This window comes from Xyrauchen texanus, chromosome 38 (genome assembly GCF_025860055.1).
Source record: "Xyrauchen texanus isolate HMW12.3.18 chromosome 38, RBS_HiC_50CHRs, whole genome shotgun sequence".
In the NCBI taxonomy this organism is placed as follows: domain Eukaryota; kingdom Metazoa; phylum Chordata; class Actinopteri; order Cypriniformes; family Catostomidae; genus Xyrauchen; species Xyrauchen texanus.
This window is the reverse complement of record NC_068313.1, coordinates 8332175-8357467: the sequence shown is the minus strand read 5'-3', so window position 1 is coordinate 8357467 and position 25293 is coordinate 8332175. Positions and strand designations below refer to the sequence as shown.

The 25293-nt window shown below is 39.4% G+C and overlaps 1 protein-coding gene across 4 annotated transcripts; it reads left to right on the top strand.

Moving 5' to 3' along the window:
* The first annotated feature begins 44 nt into the window (after positions 1-44).
* Positions 45-23663, top strand: mindy4b (MINDY family member 4B). 4 transcript variants are annotated; one of them, XM_052110440.1, is made up of 13 exons: positions 45-164; positions 3311-3408; positions 3487-3514; positions 5461-5637; positions 6015-6134; positions 10552-10646; positions 13211-13391; positions 13494-13559; positions 13824-13894; positions 14208-14280; positions 14568-14744; positions 22678-22858; positions 23247-23663. In XM_052110440.1, exons 2-13 carry the CDS (start codon positions 3311-3313, stop codon positions 23387-23389), a joined length of 1410 nt encoding a protein of 469 aa, XP_051966400.1. In that variant the 5' UTR covers positions 45-164; the 3' UTR covers positions 23390-23663. The 4 variants fall into 4 exon arrangements, with proteins under 4 accessions (XP_051966400.1, XP_051966399.1, XP_051966401.1 ...); XM_052110439.1 differs by lacking the exon at positions 45-164 and having other exon boundaries at positions 3221-3408; XM_052110441.1 differs by lacking the exons at positions 45-164; positions 13494-13559 and having other exon boundaries at positions 3221-3408.
* Positions 23664-25293: the final 1630 nt, after the last annotated feature.

The window sequence follows — 25293 nt, the reverse complement described above, 5'->3', positions numbered from 1 at the left end:
TACGGCATTTTTTAATTCATGGCTTTCTTTTCTATTATCATCTTAGGTCTTTGCCTGCAGAAATGGAATACGATTTAATTTGATTTATTTATGATTTTTTATTTATGATCCCATTCTTCAGTCATACGAATGTGAATGCATTGTCAAACCAACATTATTAACAGGTAATTCAACAATTTAGTTATAAAGTGGTCTTTTCCCTGTTCCCTGTTCCCTTTAGCATTATGATTTCCATTTTGCAAGGTGAAGCAAAGGCATGACCTATATTCTCTGTATCACTATATTTCCTGTGCTCAGAACCAATAAGGACCTACCTAGCCTTTTGTTGATTGTTGGTTAACCAGAAAAATTTAATTTAAGTCACCATATATATCATTTTAAAGTTGTTGTTAAGTTTTATATGCATAATTTACTGGTCTACATCCATGAAATTCACATCCCCATGGGTGTTTGTGCTTTTAAGGTATTGAACACTGTGACACAGTTCTGTTACTGCCCTCAGTGATGTATAAACATATCAGGAAAAGAAAATCCTTGAAACATCATGATTAATGTGATTGTGTTCTCACCCAAGCTAAAATACCAGCTAAAATAATGAAATATGAGTGTATTTGAAAAACAAACAAACATACAAACAATGTAACTCATACAAAGTAGAGGATACACTAGCATTAATGTCTAAGTATCAGTAGATGGCACTGTGTAATAAAAGGGTAAGTGGACGATTTTGTAGTGCAGAAATATAAACTAGAGATACTTTAGCCCAAGAAGGACCACTTGAATTAAAATTAATAGAAGAAACTGAATCACCCAATATGGCGGGTGTAAAAAAAATAATTTGTGGTAAATAAAGAAGTGGTAAATCAGATACAAAGTCATATTTATCAGAAAATATGTCAAAATAATGAGATACCAAGTCATAACTAAGATTCAAAGTAATACATATTAGATTCAAACTCATATTAATGATATAAAAGTCATAAGTATAAGATAGTATGCCAATTATGAGATTAAAAGTCATTATAGACAGTTTTCAAAGTAGCACTATGTTTGAGGCTGTGAGGAAAAGACTTACCATCTCTTCAATGGCACGAACGGTATAAAGCTGCAAAAAGCTCCAAGATCACATCTGATTTTCCACAACTCATGTTGTCTGGAGTTTTCTGTTAACTGAATGTTCTTGAAAATAAATTTGTTCAATGTTTTGTCTGGAGAACGATCCAAAAACTATTGTTGACACTCAAAACACTAATTGAAGAGACTTTACCTCTATCCCTCACAGCCTCGTTGTCATTCCCATCAAAAATAATTTGGTAATTATTATTACATATAACAAGACAAAGATTGCTCTGTCATAATTATGAGCTAAAAGTAAAATATGAGATAGTAAGTTATTATATGATAAAAAGTCTAAATAATAGATAAAGTAATAATTATGATACTAATATATATATATATATATATATATATATATATATATATATATATATATATATATATATATATATATATATTTATATATATATATATTATCTAAGAACAACAACCTTTTAATCTCAGAATTATCAATCTCATAATTTTGGCTGTTAATCTAATAATTATGATTCAGTAGGCCTATTCCAAGCCAAGAGTAACCCAATCAAGAGGTAATACATTTATGTGTTTCAGCTTGTTCTTTTCTGTAAAGTTTGAAAACACTTTTAACATTTCTGAGAATATTATCTTCCAGCCAGTAGTCACTATATAAGCTATATTTTCAACATTGAATAAGGTTTAAAACCCACTGTCCAAGTGAAAGAAAATAAACCAATAACCTAAATATACAAATTGATGACAGAATGGGTGAAAATAAAAACAAATAAATAAATACAATTTGCAATAATATTGGCCTTTAAATTAAATAAAATAATAACCATAAATTAAATAACATTATAACCATGAATCAATATATGCTTTTCACTGCAACTTCTCCACACTTTTGTACTGTACAGTGCTGATGTCACATTGTATTTAATTAACTTTATTATAGGCCTATATGTCTCGGTCACTCTCACACAGTAAAACAATCACCTGTTCACTGTAAAAAAAAAAAAAAAAACTGGCAGCTGTGGATGGCAGAATAATTATGTAAAAAATACAGTAAAAATGTAAACAACCTTACTAAACAACCTGTACATGTTACAGTTTAAACTGTTGTATTTTACATGACCATGCAGGCACTGTATAAGAAAATAATAATAAATATTAATTCTGTTAAATTTACAGTAAAATAAACATCATAAACTCCAGATTAATCTTCTGAAACAATAAAATCTGCTTTATAAGGTATAAAAAAATTACACAAGAGCACATGATGACATGAAGTTTAACATTAGTAGCTCTTACGGTAGCAATAACCATGTAGAGAGAGTGCTCAGTTTCACTCACAACTAAACACTAAACAACATGGGTAACACGTGAGATTTAAATAATGCAGTAAACATTACGTAAACTACATCAAATATAACATGGAACACCCCAACGTACATAACCGATATTAAAAGAAAAAAGAAACATAACTATTCCCATAAAATATAATGAAATATGATGGGTCATGCAGGGAATTGTGGGAATGCCCGATTTTATAGTTTTTGTACTGTAATTTTAACAATAATTTTCTGTACTCTCTTGTTAAACATAATGTATATTTTTACCATTAATTATACAGGAAAATCATACTTTTTACGTATATAAAAAATATTTTGTACATAATTTTATTGTAAAAACTACTGTATTGTCTTAAAATATATTACAATGTTTTACTGTATATTTAACAGTTAATACTCGTTAGGCAAGGCAAGTTTATTTATATAGCACATTTCATACACAATTGTAATTCAAAGTGCTTTACATAGAAGAGATTAAAATAAGAATAAAAAAAAAAATAAGAATCAATTAAGGTTTTTTTCTGTAGCATTTCTACAATCTTTTACCGTTAAAATTACAGTATTTTGTTTTACAGTGTTTATTATTACTAGGCCCTCAAGTGATCCCACAAACTGCAGTTCTCAAAACCTTCACAGCTTACAGTTATGCCACTCTAAAGCTTCCTTTGACTCATGAGCAGACATGAAGCGTCAAACTGGACGCGTTCTTTAGTCTTTAAGACTATGTCATGTTGGCAACCCAAGCAGAAGACGTCTCACTTACATATTCTTTTGTTTTGTAAACCTGGGGGAGCTGCAGGCCTGTTACACCTAATCCTACTACATGAGCCGGGAAAGTTGGGACTCGAACAAAACAATGAAGTGATGTTTCCTGTTACTTGCAGATGGACGACGGTGTTGACAACACAATCAGTGAACTGGATGACATACTCCAGCAGATAGCAGACCTGGATAAATGGAGAGAAATATTTAACTCCCGCGGGTACGCGCTCTCTGCTTTTTCTCTCAGCTAGAAAAAAAAACTCAATTTAGTTAATTTACCATGTGTTTACCGTTGCAGGTTGGAATTACAGGACTGCATTGTTAAAGTAAGTAGTCGTTACTTTCAGTTTATATGTCTTAATGTTTTCTATTTCTTCCATAGGATAAGTTTAGACACACAGAACTTTTTGGAGCAGTTTGCTCACGACGTATCTTGTGTTCAGTCGGCGTTATTTTTCCAGCGTTAAATTACTGTTCTATGTGCCTTTTGTTAGTTTAGACAGACTGATTTGACCGTTGCGTCGCGGGGTTTTTTTCGCAATCACGCGCATATCAAGCGTTCCCTTCTAATCAATTGCGTTGCGCTCTCCCTAGCTGATTTTAATGCAATACAAGAACCTGTCTTGCGTTGCTTTCTAAAATGTATTTAACGCCCATGTATCAAAAATGTAGCCTACTTCTTATGTGTTTAAATCTGATATTTCGATAACTGATAGGCCTACTTTAGACACTGTGCTCTCAGATAGCTGCATGCTTGTCATTTCTCAGTCAGCCAATTAAACGAGCGTATGCATGTGCCTTTGTTTTGCTGCCATGTGTCATCCTCTCACCAACCTTTAGTGGACTTCAGTTGACTTGTGGAGAGCTGTGTGTTTAGTACGACGTTGACTGCAAGGCGTTTAACTGGGCGCATTGTTAGTACCATGTTTGAAAGTGAGCATTCGTGCAGCGGTACAGTCGTTGTGAAACCCATCACGATGGACTATCGGGGCCTTTTGCAAACCATCAGGACAAACTTGCAGCATTCCAGACTGAGTTACATAGAACTTCTCCAAGAAGATGTGAAGAGAAACCAGGATGTGAGTTATCTATTTTCACCTCGAAATTTACAAAGCTGGCATCCTCATATTTTTCAGATTTTTAGTTGGACTTTGTGCCTTCAAATCTTAATTGAAACTGACTTTAAAGAGCTATACAATAATAATAATAATAATAATACAAAAAGATATATATAAAAAAAACGGGAGTAAGAACCAGAAAACGATCATTATAAAGCAATAAAATTAGAGGATTTTAAGCAAAGATCTAATGCTACTAACGTTACAATTGTTATAATCAGTTAATAAGATAAAAAGACATATATTCATATTATTGCACAACACTTGTCTCCAAACATTGTGCAAATGCAAAGCTATATACAGTAAAACGTATAAAACTTTTAGACTTAAATTAAGGGTCAGTAAGGTTATTTTTTGTCCAGATTATTACATTATATATATATATATATATATATATATATATATATATATATATATATATATATAAGCAATTCAGATGAAACCATTACTTGCGTCTCTTTTATGATAAACATGTTTTCAATTACTGACTTCAATGTCATTTTACTATATTATATAGTAATTCAGAATAATATTTTATTATTATTTATTAAAAAAAAAGCAGTGAAACTATTTTGTTTTATATATTAATTAATATTTTAAAAGAAAAATGTAAAAAATGTACATACAGTGGCCATTCAGTTGTCATGTGAAAAAAAGAAAAGAAACAGAGAGTGCCCTCTTTATACCTCTTTTACTTTACACCCTCATTACTGATTGCAAAGTAAAAATAAATAAATAAAAAAATGTGTCGTATCATTAAATATTATCATTTTGACGTCATAAGAGTAACCCTGAGAAATTTCCTGACATTCTTGTCTTTAAAAATATGTTTAAAACTTTTTTGAAATTAACAAATAAGTTTTCTGTTCTGTCATGTATTCAATGTTCAAAGCAAGTGTTTGAATACGTTTATATATATATATATATATATATATATATATATATATATATATATATATGATAGATATATAGATAGATATATAGATATATTTATATATATATTTGCTATGAATGTTTTAAAAACAAAAACACATTTTTAAAATATTTCTAATTGTTATCACCTCTGACAACCTTATTTGTCATTGACCTGTGACACAACGTTACTTTAAATATGTTAAATGTCTTTAGAAGTTTTTTCCTCACTCATACATTAGAGACCTATTGAGAAGATTAAAGCTGATGAGGACAATGAAGACTCTTCAAGACCTGCAACTGCCACCCAGCATATCAGTGTACAGAGCAACCTGTTTACAGTGCCTTACTCTGTACCTCATACCCTTGCAGTGTCTCCAAGTCTGGGTGGGCAACCGCTGTCACCAGAGATCGCAGTGGTGAGATGTGGAACATGACCCTGTTACTTGACCCTGGCTGTCTTGCCTCACATGTGCCTCACAACTGAATTGCATTTGTTGTGTGTGAATGTGTGCCAGGATAGAGACTGTTCGCTTATTTATGAGGACTATAAACAATAGATCAAGATAGTGTGGGTGTTTTACTATAAACATGTAACTACTTATAATTATGCTTCTAAATTGTACATTTACAAAATTTTAATTGTTACAAAAATACATTTCAAATGTGCTGGACCTGGATGTATACTTGTTTATCCCACATCAATAACAGAAGTTCTAATGTATTTCTTTTTTCAGCATGATTATATATATATTTGTTTTTTGACATAATCCATTTTGCTTTGTCACTCATGCAGAATTTGAGAAAGATTTTGTTTGGGAATACCTTCCATGTATTCAACTATGAGTGGAAAAAATCATTCTTCAAGTTTCGGGAGCCTTTCTCTGACATGTCATATGCCCTAGAGGCGGAGAGGGTGAGTATGTACACTTACAGTACTTCCACATAAGGTTTCAAATTAATTGAATGAAATATTAGATAATATAGAACTTTTTCAGTGTATAATCATCAAATAATCATCCAATAAGCAAATACTTCAAAATTAAATCAGTACTGTGATTTAAATCGAACAAAGAAGCAAACAAAAATCTTGTGATCAGTAATGCAATTATAATGGAAGCCAGTAGAACAACCATTCTTTTTAAAACTGACAATTGTCAGTGTGACATTTTTTTTGCTTGTGCATTTTAGACACACATTAAACAATTAAAGACATGAAGAGCACTTTTGAAAAATATGTTAATACCCTAATCATGTACACTTACATGAGATGAATATTCAACTCATTTCATGAACCTAATAGAACACTGTTTTGTTCTACATTGAGCTTGGCTTCCTCTTGTTGTTGAGATCACATGACTATTTATTTTCACTCTGTAACCCCCTATTATTGACACTTTAGTTAACTGAAAAAATAAAAAATTATATTGACTGTGAATAGTGCATTTCTACAATGACACTGGTAACCATTAAAAGGGTCATGAAAGGCTATTTTTTTATGATTGTATTATCGTCTCTGAGGTTCACTGATAATACCAGTAGTTTTAATATAAGTTTTTTAACATCAAAACTTTCATAGTTCAGGAGTAAATGATCATTTTTCGCCCTGTCTCTGTTCCTCTGTCTCAAATGCTCAGTTTTGGCCTCAGCGGCTAATTTAAACTTCAATGTCGCCCACTGTTCTGATTGGCTAACATTGTGCAGCCCCTTAAAAACAGCCATATTTGAAACGCAATCGGAAAAGAATAAATAAGCTCTCCACAACATTAGAAAACTAAATTTCAGGGTTTACACACAACGCACATCCAATACATTGCATCCAAATATTTTAAACTGTACTCAAGCACATCAGCACTATAACTGTCAAACAGTAATGACATTTAAAATATTCATGAAAGAAAGGTCTGTGTCGAGGTAAAACAGAGACGTGAAAGTACGCATCCTTCAGGTCTACCGCCGCGAACCAATCTTGATGCCAGACGCATGCCAAAATGCGCTTCTGCGTCATCATCTTGAATGGGAGTCTGTGCAATGCCCGTTTCAGAACTCGCAGTTCCATGATTGGATGCAACCCACCGCCTTTCTTCTGTACGATGATGTAAAGGCCGTAGAACCCTTTCTTCATCTCAGCTGGAGGGACAGACTCTATTGCACCCTTTTGCAGAAGGACCGTAATTTGTGCATACAGGACGGTGGCCTTCTCGCCATTCACCGATGTGAAGTGGACGTCGCCGAAATGGGGCGGTCGCCTGGCGAACTGAATCACGCAGCCGAGTCATATGGTCCTGGTCAACCAGCGTGTCAGGTTGGAAAGCGCTAACCACGTGTCCAAAATCTGGGCGAGGGGCACTAAAGGAACGATCCCATCTGATGTACCTCATGGCGGGGGGAGCAGGAAACACCACATCGAGGAGCGATGCTCCGACCCGTGGTGGATGCGCTGAGGGAAGCCTCAAAGCACTTACCTCGCTCCGTGTTCCCGGCGTAGGGCGGGTGGGCAACTGAGGAGAAGATGGAGGAAACTGCACTTTTTTTGACACTGTGGGTACCGCAGCCTGTCCGAGGTGCGGCGAACACAAAACAAAGGAGAACAAAAGAATCTCTTCCCGGCCCTCCACCAGGGGAGGGAGTGATCTGGTTACCAGCTCCCATTTTCGAGTAGATGTCTTCCTCCTTGGGTTTTCTGTCTCAGGGGTGCATAGGAGCCTTTTTGGTGGTCTTAGTGCCAGGCCGTGAGCAGGGGAGTGTCACCTTCTTGCGGGGGACTCTAGGTCGGGGCCAAGGACTGGGCTTGGGCTGGGGTGGAGCCACCTGGGCTTTCGCCGCTGTAGGGGGATGCCCTCCGTGCCAGGGGAACATATGCTGCATCACCTCTGTCTGTTTTTTCACCGCCAAGAACTACTGGTCAAAGTCCTCGGCGGTGTCGCCGAAAAGGCCGACCTGGGAGATGGTCATGTTCAATAAACGTACCTTGGCCTGGTGGTCCTGCAGGAGGTCCATGGCATGCAGGGCGGAGGCAGCCTGGCCAGCGGTGCTGTAGGATTTAGCTGCCAGAAATGACATTGTCCTACTCTGGAAGGGAGTGCTGGGCAACTCCGCCAGGTTGCTGCGCTTTGCGGACACAAGTGCACCGCAACAGCCTGATCCACCTGAGGAATCGCTGCATAAACCTCAGCTGCCCCACTGTCAAAGATAGTGAGAGAGGACGAGCTGAGAGATCGGTATGGACAGTGAAAGGTGTCCTCCACGACCTCGTTAGCTTGTCGTTTACCTCCGGGAAGAAAGGGGGAGGAGTAGCCGTGAGCAGCGTTCCGATCCCAGGAACCAATCGTCAAGCTGCGAGTGCTCAGGGGTGGGTGGAGGGTTCCACTTCAGCATGACACTCTCAGTGTCACAGGCAAGCATGGCAGTCAGCTCCGCGTCAGCCGGCACACCCGAAAGCGCTAGCCCAGTCGAGTCCTCAGCGTCCGACATCGCCAAGGCGCTCTCCGATGCAGTGATTGAAATCTCATCCAACCTCAATCTCATTGTGAGCTCCGAAAGAGACATTAGGCTGGCACTGAGACGAGCTGCCTGCCTCAACCCAGAACTGGATGGGAGCACACAAGCGTACTGGGAATGGGCGGCCCCTGGGGGATTACCAGGCAGATCCGAACCCATTGGAGACCCCAAATCGCCTCCAGCGTCAACCGGGCCGGCCTCGTACCCGTAGGTAGACAGACCGGAGCGGTGGATGGCTGAAGTGGCTTTTCCCTGGAAGAAGGTCAGCGACCGCAACGTTGCCATGGTCATGTTCTCGCAATGAGAACATGAACCATCTGCGAATGCTTCCTCAACGTGATTAAGCATGTGAGGTAGTGATCGTGGCTGTCAGAGGTGGAGAGGTAACGACCCAACCCATAAACTACACAGAGACGGAAGTGCATCTTTAAAAAGACAAGTTTTTAAAAAGACGTTCACGTAAATGTGTTTGCTCAATTACTCTTGCTCAGAATATATACTATTTTTCAGCATTGTCGAAGTGCCCAGGGGTGTAGTCTGCACTAGACGTGCAGATGGAGAGAAAGCCGCTAGAATGTGCCGTATATCCAACAGCATACGCTTCTTGAGAGGTGAATGGACCGGCAGTAGTATTCAGCTCACTGACACACAACCGCTCGGCTCCGAAGAAAAAATCTGAATGAACTGATGCATGGCAGCTCCTTTTATACCCATATGTCCAGGGGAGTGGCATGAAAATTCCACTCACCAATTCGCATTGTTCCAATTCGCATTGTGATAATGTTCTATGTGCATAGAACATTATCTCATAGTATGTTATGTTTACATTTTTAGAAACTGTCATCTTTTTGCACTACTGAGTACTGGTCGGCGCTGCACTGTCTATTGTCCTGTTCATTGTCAGTAATTTGTTGTACTGTCCTGTACTTTTTGCACATGTTTGCACGTGCACTTTATATAGGTATATATAGGTAGTTTATATAGGTATTTTATTTCGTTGTGTAGTCTCATGTGGTCCTATGTTGGTCCTTTGTTGTTTTTAGGTAGCACCATGGTCCTGGAGGAACGTTGTCTCGTTTTGCTGTGTACTGTACTAACTGTATATGGTTGAAATAAAAACCACTTGACTTGACTTGACTTGACTTGGCATTGGCCTTTTCTCAAAGTTCTGTGGTGTTTTGGGGCTTCCAAGAGTGAACCCTAGTGTCACTACATCGACACAACGTCAAGTGAGTGAAAGAAGGAGAACTTGTGTTACACCCTATGGATCACTTCTCTGATTTTCTACTCATGCAGAAGCCATCAGTATATTTCAGTAATATCTATAATAAGCCAAACAACACACTTTTCTGAGTATTGTATCACTTCCCACCTCATTCCATAATGAGCTTCACATTATGTTGGATTTCATAAGCACAGATCAGCGCTCCCTTTCAACTAAGCAGACTAAGTTTCCCATGTCATTTGCAGAGTACAGTGGCATTACTTTAAGAATGCACAGTTATGTAAAGATCAACCAGATTCAAGATTAACTTTCTCCACCAAACATTCTCATAGAAATCTTAATTAAATCGGAAGTATCTAATTTCCGCACCACTACTGTCACCAAATGGAATAGTTTTTGAATAGGTTTCCTGAACACACATTTTTACATGGAAAAGTGTTGCATTATGAAAAGGCAATTACATTTAATATATAAAATTATCATTAATGTTTTTGAATTTGTTAATGTTGATCTTTTTCAACAAAACTGAAAGTACACATCATTTGTGAAAGAGCTATATGTTAAAATGTGAGCCAAAACAACATTTTCTCTTGCTGTTCTCTTGCAGGGTGGAGCCCGTGCAATTCAGATGGTGGTTCAGGCTCATATTATTAAATATTTGCTCTTCAGCCGACCAATGAACCCAGAGTGCACAACGCAGAGGTGAACTTTGTGTTATTCATACTAAAAGTCTAACTTCTTTAGCAACATAAGATATGTAGCAGAATGTCCAAGTTGCTCTTTTAAATAAAACAAAAGTAGTTTGATGCCATAAAAGTAGCACAAACAAGGGTTTTTCAAACTTCTTAATGCCAAGAACCCCCAAATATGATGATGCCTTTTTGAGGGACCCCCTTCCTAAAGGCATCTATAGTTTCATGTACTCTGGAAAGAATTGTTTATACTGTAGTAAGTGTGATGTTATTACAAAGATAAAATAGTGCCTAAATGATTTGCATGCAGAGTGTAAGATTTGCAAAAGCTTAAACCAAAATGCATGCGTAAAAAAATTACAGGTAATTTTGTAAAGGTGTAAATCAAGTTGCTAGCATAAGAAAATAAATACAACACATAATGCTTTGCATAAGTGTAATTCATGTGTTGTGAACCTTTAACTTCATATTAACACAAAAAACATATTTGATCTGTTTTCTTCTGACTTCTGAGAAAGAGTGTCATAAACAGCAGAATAGATTGACCATGAAGATTCAGTCTTTATGTGTAAAAATAAACTATTGCAAAATTGTATGACTTATGTTTGTGGCAAAAATATTTTCCAGAAATAATCTGTACATTGTTCCGTCTTCCCTTTTGTTGCACTTACACTTTTGGCATGACTTTCTCAGTCAAGCGCAAGGGGGAAATCATTCTGTGCGCATGCAATTTATTTTTACGCTTTTTCATTTAAACTTTCACAAATCTTACTCTGCGCATTCAAATACACACTTGTAACTTAATTTACGCTTTTACAAATCTAACTTTACACATGCCAAAATGAAATAATTGGTGTTTATATTGTCATTGAACTAAAGCCAAAAGAAGTCATTTTATTTGTATAGCACTTTTCAAAACACACGTTGTTTCAAAGCAGCTTTGCAGAAAAGAATGCAGTAACAGAAAATGATGCTGTGATGTCTTAAAGTCTTCATTGTGCGATTTAAATTAATAATGCGATTGAAAATCCTGTCTTAAATTTTTTTTGGCCCCAAGTGTGCAAACCAAAAGCGAAAAGTCATTGAAATATTTATTATCTGGAAAACATTTATTTGTATTAAGTTCACCGAAAATATGTTCTCTGTCCACTATTAGAGTATTGTTAGATTTACCCTGCTGGGCAAAATTTTTAATACATTTACAGATTGTGCTGTTTTGGAAGGAAATTGGTACTTTAATTCACCAAAATCACTATTTGAAAAAGTCCTTTTTGATCAAATCTAGACAGGCCCAATTTCCAGCAGCCATCACTCCAACACGTTATCCTTGATTGATCATGCTAAATTGATAATTTTGTGAAAGCTATTTGCTTCAATAAATGAAGCTTAACATTGTCTATGTGTTTGTTTTTGAGTTGCCACAGTATGCAATATACTGGCGTGTCTTAAGGTCAATATTAGGTTAAAAATGTCAAAAAAGAAACTCTACAAACTCTCTTTCTAGCTTTCTCTAGAAATTCGTCAGTCAATCATTGTTTTGAGGAATGAAGTCTTTAAAATGCTTGAAATTGCCAAAACCCTGAAGATTTCATTCAAAGGTGTACACCACATTCTTCAAAGACAAAGGACAACTGGCTCTAACCAGAATAGAAAGAGATGTGGAAGGCCTGCTGAACAACTAAACAAGAGGATAAGTTCATCAGAGTCTCTAGTTTGAGAAATAGACGCCTCAAATGTCCTCAGCTGACAGTTTCATTGAATTCTACCCGCTCAACACCAGTTTAATATACAACAGTAAAGAGAAGACTCGGGCCTTATGGGAAGAATTGCAAAGAAAAAGCCACTTTTGAAACAGAAAAACAAAAAGAAAAGGTTTGAGTGGGCAAAGAAACAGACATTGGACAAAAGATAATTGGAAAAGAGTGTTATGGATCTTAACCCCATTGAGTTTTTGTGGGATCAGCTAGACTGTAAGGTGTGTGAGAAGTGCCTGACAAGACAGACACATCTATGACAAGTGCTACAGGAAGCGTGGGTTGAAATGTCACCTGAGTATCTGAACAAACTGACAGCTAGAATCAGCCAAGGATCTGCAAAGTTTCATTGCTGTACGTGGAGGATTTTTTGATGAGAACTCTTTGAAGTTTTTTTCAAATTGTAATAGTAATTTTTCATGTTATTATTGTCCTGACTATACTTTGTGATCAGTTGCATGCCACTTTGGTGAATAAAAGTACTAATTTCTTTCCATAAGAGCAACATTTGTACATTATTCCAAACTTTTAGCTGCCAGTGTATAAACCTGAATAGAAAAATGTAATTCAGTTTAGCCCTATAAAGGGCAAACATTTTTCACAGACCCTCTAGCACCCACTTACAGCCCCCTGGGGGTCTCCGGACCTCACTTTGAAAAGCCCTGGTTCCAAGCATTAAAAATTAATTCATCATCTTTTTGCATGGAACAGAATTAAATGTATATTCATATTTAATTATTGCCTTCCACATACTTTAGAAAATGTGAAAGCTCAAGAGTTATGGACAACTTTTATAATTCTTATTTTTGTCCTTCTGGAGTTCTTTCTTTCTTAGTTTGGTGGATGTAGGGGAGAATGAGCAGAGGAAGGCGCTGGCAGATGCACTAACTGACATCTTGTGGACAGCTGGCGAGGAGCAGACAGCTACTGTCTCCTTGGTTACATCAGAGCGCTGTTTCACCCCCCACCTGGACTACAAAATGGACAGCTTCACAGAGAGGGTGCATTCAGTTTTTATGAGAACGCGACTACTTTTTTGCCAAAATATGGCCTCTGGGCCTAGTAAATATGTTGTCTATATCTTTGTTTTTTTAATTACACAGTTACAACTTTTCACCTTTAAAAAGAAAAATGATGTTACAGCATTTATATACGAGCACATCCAGTGTGTGAGTATATTTAAAATCATAAAAAGAAACCAACTAATTGTCACCTTGGCTCATTTTAGTAAATGTATTTTAATCTACATTTAATTCTTTAATCAATCCCTTTAATTAAAATGTAATTGTGTAATCCATGCCTAGAGTTTTGAAGACCATCATAAATAAATATGTGCCTCTTTTATAGATAGGATTTTGGTGTGATTGAAAAACTGACTGCATTAAACTTGCATTTATTACCTAAATGTATAATGTCCCTTTAAACATCTACAGTTTAAGGAAGAGGGAAGCCATGGAATCATACTTTTTCTGTATAGCCTTATCTTCTCCAGGTCCATTGACAGGTAAGTCATTAAAACATTTCTTACTTTTTCTGAACGGTATAATCTAAAATACTTTTATGAATTATTTGCACTACGTTGTACTTACGTTTTAGTTTGGCATTTTAACTTACAACTCCAATGTGAGAAAAATATCTCAGGTCAGCTGTATTTTTGTTGTACAAAGTCAGTAATAGGGAGAGAATATATATCTTTAGCATGAGAATAGAGAAAATTCACAGTGCAAATTTACAGTATATTAAATAAGTGAAATCAAAAAGTTGGGTGTAAAGGAAATTAACAAGGAGATTATTAAGCATAGTTTTTGAATTTTCAGGATACGAGCAGACTTCGATTTCTCTACTACTTATCTTCTGAATTTGACCTTAGGGAACTTTGTGTGTCGACAGGTAAGAGATTTCTTGAGGGCCAGTTTATGTACATGTATGTAGCATGTGGCCTGTATTATATATAACATCATATTGTATTAATTACACTATAATAAAAGTGGTCTATTATCCATCTACTACTGCTTTATAAATTATTATATATTATCATGAATTGTATTAACAAACTTGTAGCTTTGGCTATGGAGACCATTATAGTAAACTCTGTGTCATCTACTTTTTCAGTAACTAGTCACTTTTATAACTGCCACCATTAATGTCTCTCCCTTATCTATCTGTATGTTCATTAGGCTCTATTAAACCTGTTGTTGACTGGCCGTGCCAGCCCTAATATCTTCAATGGTACATTACTTAACGACAAGCTCAGCAAACCTCTTGTCCACCCTCTCCACGGGGTTCTGACCCGCAGTGATGTTGGATATATGCTTTGGAACAGAGAACAATTTGACCATGCCAACCTTCCCCAGGTAAAATACTCACCTAACAAGTTCTCTAGGAAATGATTAGTGATCTTGAGGTCTTGGTTTTCAAGACCTCTCAAATTTAAGGAGAGTCTTTAAGGAGAGGACTTTCAGCTCGACTGACTCTAGCGGCTCAAATGGGGCTCTCTGAAGACCCAAGAGGACCATGGAGAGGTCCCATGAGGGGAAGAGGAATAGCCTGGGAGGGTTCAGTCTCTGGGCACCTCTGAGTTTCCCTGCGTCGTGGTGTGCGGCTATAGAAGTTACATATACCTTCAAGGTGGAGGGGGACAGCCGCCTCTCCAGTCTCTCCTGCAGGAAGGAAAGCACTGACCCTACTGCACGTCTCTGGGGGTCTTTGGCTCGGTAAGAATACCAATTCACGAACACTTCAGTGCACGCCACTTCAGTGCATAAAGCAGCCTGGTGGTTCCAGAGGTCTGGGCGCGGGTGCCAGATTATGCCCCATCCCTGAGAAAGAAGGTCCTTCCTCAGAGGAATCTGCCAGGGAGGTGCTGTCGCAAGGAGCATGAGGTCCGAGAACCAAGTCTGGGTGGGCCAGTATGGACCCAGCCCCGGTGCTTTTCTTACCGGAAGTGCATGTGGAGCTAAGTCATGGAAGGCAACTTTTACTGCCCGTACACGCATTGCGGGTTCATCCACTCTGACTAACCTCAACGACGGAACAGCTAGGGCTAATATGCCGAGCTTCCCCAGGTAGAGCGTGCTCCATCTGCCTGTCAGCCGGCCCCCAAGAAACCCAGATGGGCTTTGAGGCGGTCCTGACATGGGCCACCCAGAGATGAGGCAACTACTCCTGACCAGTCTGGCCTGGGGCATTTCTCCAGCCCCACCATCGCCCCTGGGCCAGCACGTGGTATTACATCAATAAAATATCCGTTTTCTCATTCCCTGGGCCAGCACCTGCTCTGCATAGCATATTGCTCCTATATGGGAGCAATAGAGCCCATCCCCATAGCCGAGTTGTGCAATGGCTTCTACAGCCCTTATTGTATCGTGCTCAAGTGAGGGAGACGGTCATGCCTTGGACCTTCGTGACCTGAAAGATGCATATTTTCACATATCAATTCTTCCTTGACACAGACCCTTTCTTTGGTTTGTCTTCGAGGGATGAGCATACCAGTACAAGGTCCTCCCCTTCAGTCTGTTCCTGTCTCCTCGTATCTTTACCAAGGTCACAGAGGCTACCCTGGCCCTGCTGAGGGAGCAGGGCATACACATTCTCAATTATCTCGACGACTGGCTAATCCTAGCTCACTCACAAGATCTATTGTGTGCGCACAGGGACCTTGTGCTTCAGCACCTCGACTGATTCGGGCTTCAGGTCAACTGGGAGAAGAGCAAGCTCTCCCCTGTGCAGAGCATCTGTTTTCTCGGTATAGAGTTGGACTCGGCAACGTCAAAGCACGTCTCACAACCAAACATGCTCAGTCAGTGCTAACCTGCCTGAAGACCTTCAGGAAAGCAGCTCTTTGCCTGTTTTGGAGGACAACAGAAGGGGAAAGCTGTCTCCAAGCAGAGATTAGCTTATTGGATTGTGGATGCCATTTTAATCACATCCCAGCACTTGCCATGCCCCTTGAGAGTCCGGGCACACTCCACCAGATGTGTTGCGTCCTCCTTGGCACTGGCAAAGAAGGCCTCTCTAGGAGGCTTATGCAGAGCTGTGGGTTGGGCTACACCCAATACCTTTTGTGAGGTTTTATAACCTACGCATAGACCCGGTTTCGACCCAAGTGTTACGCGGTAACAGCAGGTAGACCAGGCAGCTGGTTGGGTGTACCACTTGCATTGTGCCTTTCCCCCTTTCCCCGTACCCGGTGAACTCCGGATGCCTCTTTAATTCTTAAGCACTATTCGGTGACAAAATTTGTGAAGGAGTAACGCCACCAGGCCCAGTACTCGTGGAATTCCACTTTTTCAGGTGGGCCCGTGTGCTCGGGCTCAGTGCTCCATGCTTGGTGATTCACCCTTGGTAATCCCGTATGATGAGTTTCCACTGTTCGGTTTCCCCTTAGGTGAACCCTTTGTTTCCTCTCGTCAGAGCTTTCTCTGCCTTGGCTACTGTGCTCCTTCCCGGTTGGTAAGTCCATGTGAGGTATGCTCCACATGTTAACCTGTCTCTGGCAGGATGTGGTCTCCGTAGTGCTCTTCTTCATGGATAGGGAAGAGCACTTCCCAGTGATATTCTAGAAAGTGCTTGGCGGGAGATTGCTGAACAGAAAATTTAGAATGGCACCGCCGGCAGCCTACTTGGGTAAGTTCCTCCTCCCCCCTTAATCAAATCAAATCAAATCACTTTATTGTCACACTACCATGTACACAAGTGCAACAGTAGGTGAAATTCTTGTGTGCAGTTCCGAGCAACATAGCTGTCATGACAGTGACGAGACCAATTACAATAAACAACACAATTTACATATCAAATGTACACATACTTACACAACACAATAATTATATACAATGTACAGTAAACAATACACACAATATACAATACACAATATACAATAAGTGGGAGTATATGAAAATATATAAGTAGTTGAATTGAGGAGAATATGTTGACAGTCCAGTGTGAGATTATAGATTAATAAAGTGCAGTGCTAATTATTGATCCTTATAGATCAAGTGTTCAACAGTCTGACTGCTTGGGGGAAGAAGCTGTCATGTAGTTGGCTGGTGCGGGTCCTGATGCTGCGATACCGCCTGCCTGATGGTAGCAGTGAGAACAGCCCATGACTCGGGTGGCTGGAGTCTCTGATGATCCTCCGATCTTTTTTCACACACCGCCTTGTGTATATGTCCTGGAGGGAGGGAAGCTCACCTCCGATGATGTTTCTGGCAGTTCGCACCACCCTTTGCAGGGCTTTGCAGTTGTGGGCGGTGCTATTGCCGTACCAGGCGGTGATGCAGCCAGTTAGGATGCTCTCTACAGTACTAGTGTAGAACCGTGTGAGAATGTGGTGGTTCATTCCAAACTTCCTCAGCCATCTCAGGAAGAAGAGGCACTGGTGAGCCTTCTTCACAATGGCCTCAGTGTGGACGGACCATGTGAGTTCCTCAGTAATGTGGACACCGAGGAACTTGAAACTGCTGACTCTCTCCACCGGTGCTCCATTAATGGTGATGGGGCTGTGTACTCTGTCTTTTCTCCTGAAGTCCACTACAAGCTCCTTGGTTTTACTGACGTTGAGGGAGAGGTTGTGCTCCTGACACCAGCGTGTCAGAGTGTGCACCTCCTCTCTGTAGGCTCTTTCATCATTGTCAGTGATCAGACCTACCACCGTCGTATCGTCAGCAAACTTAATGATGGTATTGGAGCTATGTGTTGCCACACAGTCATGTGTGTGTAGTGAATACAGGAGTGGGCTGAGAACACATCCCTGCGGGGCTCCAGTGTTGAGGGTCAGTGATGAGGAGATGTTGCTGCCCATTCTAACCACCTGACGTCTGCCTGACAGGAAATCCAGGATCCAGCTGCACAGCGAGCTGTTTAAGCCCAGAGCCCGGAGTTTCATATCAAGCTTGGAGGGCACTATGGTGTTGAATGCTGAGCTGTAGTCTACAAACAGCATTCTCACATATGTGTTCCTTTTTTCCAGATGGGAGAGAGCAGTGTGTAGTGTAGATGCAATGGCATCATCAGTGGAGCGGTTGTTACGGTAGGCAAACTGCAGTGGGTCCAAAGAGGTGGGCAGAACAGAGCAGATGTAACCTCTGATTAACCTTTCAAAGCATTTGCTGATGATGGGAGTCAGAGCAACAGGACGCCAGTCATTTAAGCAAGTGATTGTGGCTTGCTTCGGTACAGGCACAATGGTTGATGTTTTGAAGCATGTGGGGACTACAGACAGGGAGAGGGACAGATTGAAAATGTCCGTAAAAACACCAGCCAGTTGATTCGCGCACGCTCTGATGACGCGGCCCGGAATGCCGTCTGGACCCGCGGCTTTACGGATGTTCACACGTTGGAAGGATCGGGTTACAACCGCAACAGAGACGGAGAGTGAACCAACCTCTGTAGCGTCAGCAGCGAGTGCTCTCTCCGCGAGGGTGGTGTTATTGTCCTCAAAACGAGCATAAAATGTATTAAGTTCGTCCGGGAGAGATGCAGCGATGTTCATGGCGGAGTCTTTATTCCATTTGTAGTCCGTGATGGTGTTAATTCCCTGCCACATACTTCTCAAGTCAGTGGTGTTGAACTGACCTTCAAGCTTGTGCCTGTACTGGCGTTTGGCTGCACTGATGGTGTTACGGAGGGCATAACTGGCTTGTTTATGCTCCTTCGCGTTAGAAGAATTAAAAGCGGAGGTCCGCGCATTGAGTGCCGCGCGAACATCGCCGTTAACCCATGGTTTCTGGTTGGGGTATATCCGTATTGTTTTGGTCGGAACAACATCCTCTACGCACTTCCTGATGAAACACATTACACTGTCAGCGTAAGCCTCGATGTCGTCATCAGAGGCGGACCGGAACATCTCCCAGTCCGCGTGATCAAAACAGTCTTGTAGTGCAGAGTCTGATTGGTCCGACCAGCACTGGATCATTCTGAGGGTGGGTGCGTCCCGTTTCAGTTTGTGCCTGTACGCGGGCAGAAGCAGAACGGAATTGTGGTCCGATTTGCCAAATGGGGGGCGGGGGAGGGATTTGTAGCCATCCTGGAAAGGAGAGTAACAATGGTCTAAGTCCCGGTCCCCTTGTGTGTTGAACTTTATGTGTTGGTGGTATTTTGGAGCGATTGTTTTGAAGTTGGCTTTGTTAAAGTCCCCGGTAACAATGAACGCAGCCTCAGGGTGCGCGGTTTCCTGCTCACTTATACACCCATACAGTTCCCTGAGTGCCCGGTCTGTGTCGGCTTGTGGGGGGATGTACACAGCTGTGATAATGACCGCTGTGAATTCCCTCGGTAGCCAGAACGGTCGACACATAAGCATGATGTCGACTTCCAGGTCAGGAGAGCAGAAAGACTTTATGAAATGTACATTCCTCTGATCACACCATGATTTGTTGATCATAAAACATACACCACCACCTCTGCTTTTACCAGAGAGGTCTTTCGCTCTGTCCGCTCGGTGCACGGAAAAGCCTGTGATTTCGATGGCCGAGTCTGGAATCTCCGCAGCCAGCCAGGTTTCTGTAAGGCAGATAACACAGCAATCTCTCGTCTCTCGTTGGAAGGAGATCCGCGCTCTCAGCTCGCAGAGCTTGTTGTCCAGAGACTGAACATTTGCCAGTAGTATACTGGGTAGCGGGGGTCGATTTGCACGACGTCTTACTCTGATGAGAACGCCGGCTCGTTTTCCTCTTTTCCTTCTGCGTTTCCGCGGCCGAGCAGCCCAGACAAAGGGCTCCGCCGGCGTGTTTGTAAACAGCGGGTCGGCACTAAGGAATTTGAAGTCCGGTTTTCGATGTGTAATGTTAGAACCAATGTCCAAAAGCGTTTGTCTGTCGTAAACAATAAGGCAGACAACATCCAAGACAAAAATACAAAGAACTGTAAACAAAACAAACAATAAACCGCAGTGTTGTATTGGAGCTCGCAACGCAGCAGCCATACTCGGCGCCATCTTGTACTTCGCCATCTTAACTGGACTAGGGAGATGCCTTACCTAACTCACTGGAAGGTCTCTATGTGGTTGAGCGCTCACTGCGAGGCACGCAGCAGCTTTCCTGTGTCCACTCTTCCATATCTCGTGACACGGTTCAGCGCCTGCGGCGTTTCCTATAGGAACCCCTAGTGTCACTACCTCGACACAACATCTCGTTCCCTCCATCAGGGAACAGAGGTTACATCAGTAACCAAGATGTTTCCCGCCAGTGCGACTTCATTTTGTTATAGGTTGCAATGGTGCGATTACAGATTTGGCCAACTCTCCTTTTCTCTCTTTCCATTTCTATGCTGCCATTTTCTTTTAAGTATCAAATTCCAAACGAATCAAAAGCGGAATGAAATAGAGCTTTTTGCTACCCATATCAATGGATGGAGCAGTACGAGCTCAGTGCAGGTGCATTTACTCATGTTTTACAGACAGGTCTCAAGCTTTCAACCACACAGCGTTAATCATAACAGCACCGCAAGGATCAGTGAGAAGCAAGATGCTAGTCACGGAAACCATTTGAACTCAACACAGAATTCTCTGGTGCAAACTGTGTGAATACCCTCAGTGAGTAAACTAGTTTTAAACCATATTAAATGGCCAAACAAAACAGCATTGATGCTGAGAAAACACTGTGACATGAACAGACAGAAATTGGCAGACTTTTCACACATCACCACCTTATAATGTCATGAATTTTCTATAGTAACACTAAATGTATTTACCATAGTTTTTTAGGCAGATATATATTTATAGTAAATCTTATTATATAACTACTAAAGCTCTATTAAATTTATAATATAATACATTAGGGAAAATTAAGGGAATATAATTAATTTTTAAATAAATGTTTATATTTGAATTTATAGTTTTAAATATTTTAAGGTACTGCTTTTCATTACAACTATGCTTTGTTTAATAGAAATCATAAGCCGAGTTTACCATGGTCTTATTACAATTACCACTGTTTAAAAATCGGTGTATCGTAGTAGGTTCGACTGATTCAAAAGTACCAATGATTTGACCCTGCATTTAAATATCAAAATACATTTGCTTGTTTTTTAAAGAAAAAACTCTGTACTCTGTATTTTAGTTTAAAGTTATTAAGTTAGTATTTAGTACTATGCTCTGACAACTTCATTTTGCACTGAATGACAAAAATGTGTCTTTCCTGAATTGTCTATTAATTTTCTGTTTCCTTGTTATTTTAGGGAGAACTTTTGGATCAAAGTACTTTGCTAATTTGAAATTAATAGTTTATTGATTGTTTACTATATCAAAATAAAATCCATGATTAAATTAAAACATTATGTACTTTATTAGACAAGTTTAAATAAATGAACAAGGCAATCCCTAGGAATAATCACTTTTAATATTTCAAAATTGAATTAGCCTTATACAGGGTTTATTAAACTAACCAGCTACAGATAAATAACTATTGCAAAAAAAGAACAAAGTCTTGACTTGTTCAAAGACTTGGGATTTGACTTAAACTTGGCTTTTAAAGACTTGAGACTTAACCTCATGGACTTGTAAACATGTCTGTAAGGATCTATAAAACATCCTGAAAACTATTTTTTAAATGAACTAAGATGCTAAATTTGTTTTGGTTTATGCTTAATACACTCAAAATAATTTCCAGTGGTGTGAGAATAGAACACATACAATAAGATTAAGATATATTGTCCGTAAACAAATCTTAATATACAATAATGTTTCTCATGTAAATGTATTATGTTTTAAGGATGATATTATTATACTAAAACAAAATGTTTTTGCAGCAGTATTTATTCACATGCAACATGTAGACTTCAGTCTGTATTATCTGCTATTTTCCTGGTTTCTTGTACCACTAAATGTAGCTCACATTGTGTTATGTATCTAGATGGCAATATGCATATGGTAATTATATGAATATGTGGTTATGCATGGTAAAAACAGGTGTTGTACGCTCCATATATGGTTAATTCGTGGAAGAGACAGGTTGGGGAATGAAGCACATATATGCACAATCTTCTGCTAAAAGGGATTTATAAAGGGAAGTTTGTGCAGGTTCTACCATACATGTGGTTTTAATAAATCAAAAAAAAAAAAAAAAAAGATTGTGTCTGCACACTTTTAGTATGCAATTTACACCAAGTTTTATACATGAGACCCCAGTTATACCAGGCAGTATTAATGTTTCTCAAGCTTAATTTTTTATGGTTTCAGATACAAAGTGCGGTCTGATTTTACAAGTGTTTTACCATGTTAGTTTCAAGTTGTACTGCACTGTAGTGCGATATTTTTAATGCATTCATGTTTAGTTCAACTTTATCTCTAAGGTGGGCAGCATGCTGAAAACACCCAAGCTTCCTATCTGGGTGTGCAACATCAATGGCACCTACAGCGTTCTGTTCAGCCCAAACCGTTCACTGCTTTCAGACTGGAAGATGGAGCATCTCTTTTATCTCTACTTCTACAATGGCCAACCAACTCAGAGCACCACTACCATGCTCACCATAGGTACAGTCAATAGCTGTAATTGCCTGTATGGTTGCCAAATGCATGTCAAACACGGACCAGTTACATTATACTGTAAAAGTGAATATGTTGTTTTATTAAACTATTTCTACCTCATCTGTCACTGTAAAATTACTTCCATTGGAGTAATCCAATGTATTCACATTTATAACTACATTGAATAACTTAGTTTAAAACATTATTAACTATTAGAAGTATCAATACATTCTCCTTAAATATTACTACACTATGCATTTATGTTTTATTTTTAAATATTACTATATTAAATGACTTATGTGACACCATCTTTTAAAATCAGTTTTTTTGTGTTAACCAAAACTTTAAATAAATTAAATTGTGAATCTTATTGTACTGCTTTTCTGTATTTCAGACACACATTCCCATCACTGGGAGGCTGGAAATAATGACATTCAGGGAGACCCAGAGAAAAGGTTCCCGTCTGTAGAGATGACCATTAGGACCAAATGGGAGGGAGCTGTTATCGATTGGAATGGGACAGTGCCTTTTTTCTAAAGACGTCCGAGCAATCTAAAAATATTTCACATTCTTAACATATGAGCCTGTAACAAAAGTAAAAAGATTGTGTAGCCAACTATATGGCAAAAAAAGAAAAAGAAAAATGTTTTGTTTGCCAACAATATAGTAAAATCTGGTTCACAAATGTTTACCTATTCTGGTGCATACAGTGCATACTTCCGTTTGGATTGGGTTCAAGTTGCTGTTTTGCAGGTTGGTATCAAGTCTCAAGTCAAGTGTCATGTAATGATGGAAAAGGCTGTAGTTTCATTACGAGGTTCAATCAATTTAAATCAAGTTCATAATTCAAAGCCTTCTCGTCTTTGGATCTTGTAAGGTATAAATAAATAGTTTATTTTATTTTTATATCTCTTTTACTTTAATATTTAATTAAATGTACATGAGTAATAATTATTTATAAATAATATAAATAGTAAAAGTAATACAAATATTTTTTTTGGATTGTTCGTAGATTTAATATTTACATTTGGTTAGTTGACATTTGTAATTTCTATTCTATATTTTTAAAATACATCAATAATACTTTTTTATTATTATAAATGTTTTATTTACTTTCTTTTTTGCTTAAGTAGACAGTGGAGTTTTTTTTGTTTGTTTGTTTTTTGGATTTTCACCTCTTTTTCTTCTCAATATGGAATGCCCAATTCCCAATGCACTCTAGGTTCTAGTGGTGGCATAGTGACTCTCCTCTATACAGGTGGCGGAGGACTCATCTCAGTTGCCTCCGTATCTGCGACAGTCAATCCTTGCATTTTATCAAGTGGCTTGTTGAGGATGTTACCGGGAGACCTAAGCGTGTGGAGGCTTCATGCTATTCTCGCACAATCCACGCAAAACTCACAACACCGAGAGCGAGAACCACATTATAGCGACCACGAGGAGGTTAACCCAATGCGACTCTACTCAACCTAGCAATCGGGGCAATTGGTTGCTTAGGAGGCCTGACAGGAGTCAAACAGCATGCCCTAGGCAAACTTGCAACTCCAGGTGTGGTAGTCTGTGGTAGAGCTGTACAGGCCCAATGAGTTGTAAAAGAACACAATGGGGAGCAGATGAGTTGGGAACTGACCAAGCTGGATTCTCTGATCATTCCCAATAATTTTTCCTATCACCATGGGTCATACACACTTACAGTGAGGGAAAAAAGTATTTGATCCCCTGCTGATATGGTATGTTTGCCCACTGACAAACAAATGATCAGTCTATAATTTTAATGGTAGGTTAATTTGAACAGTGAGAGACAGACTAACAAAAAAAATCCAGATAAACTCATGTCAAAAATGTTATACATTAAATTGCATTTTAATGAGGGAAATAAGTATTCGACCCCTCTGCAAAACATGACTTAGTACTTGGTGGCAAAACCCTTGTTGTCAATCACAGAGGTCAGACATTTCTTGTAGTTGGCACCAGGTTTGCACAGATCTCAGGAGGGATTTTGTCCCACTCCTCTTTGCAGATCTTCTCCAAGTCATTAAGGTTTTGAGGCTGATGTTTGACAACTCGAACCTTCAGCTCCCTCCACAGATTTTCTATGGGATTAAGGTCTGGAGACTGACTAGGCCACTCCAGGACCTTAATATGCATCTTCTTGAGCCACTCCTTTGTTGCCCTCGCCGTGTATTTTGGGTCATTGTCATGCTGGAATACCCATCCACGACCCATTTTCAATGCCCTGGCTGAGGAAAGGAGGTTCTCACCCAAGATTTGACGGTACATTGCCCCGTCTATCGTCCCTTTCATGCGGTGAAGTTGTCCTGTCCCCTTAGCAGAAAAACACCTCCAGACCATAATGTTTCCACCTCCATGTTTGACGGCGGGGATGGTGTTCTTGGGGTCATAGGCAGCATTCCTCCTCCTCCAAACACGGCGAGTTGAGT

Excerpts from the sequence above, each read along its gene's own strand:
- mindy4b (XM_052110440.1), top strand. The coding sequence starts at position 3,311 with ATGGACGACGGTGTTGACAACACAATCAGTGAACTGGATGACATACTC. Across the intron at positions 10,647-13,210 it reads CCAGAGTGCACAACGCAGAG|TTCTTTCTTTCTTAGTTTGG; the intron begins GTGAACTTTGTG and ends GTCCTTCTGGAG. Across the intron at positions 13,560-13,823 it reads TATACGAGCACATCCAGTGT|TTTAAGGAAGAGGGAAGCCA; the intron begins GTGAGTATATTT and ends AAACATCTACAG.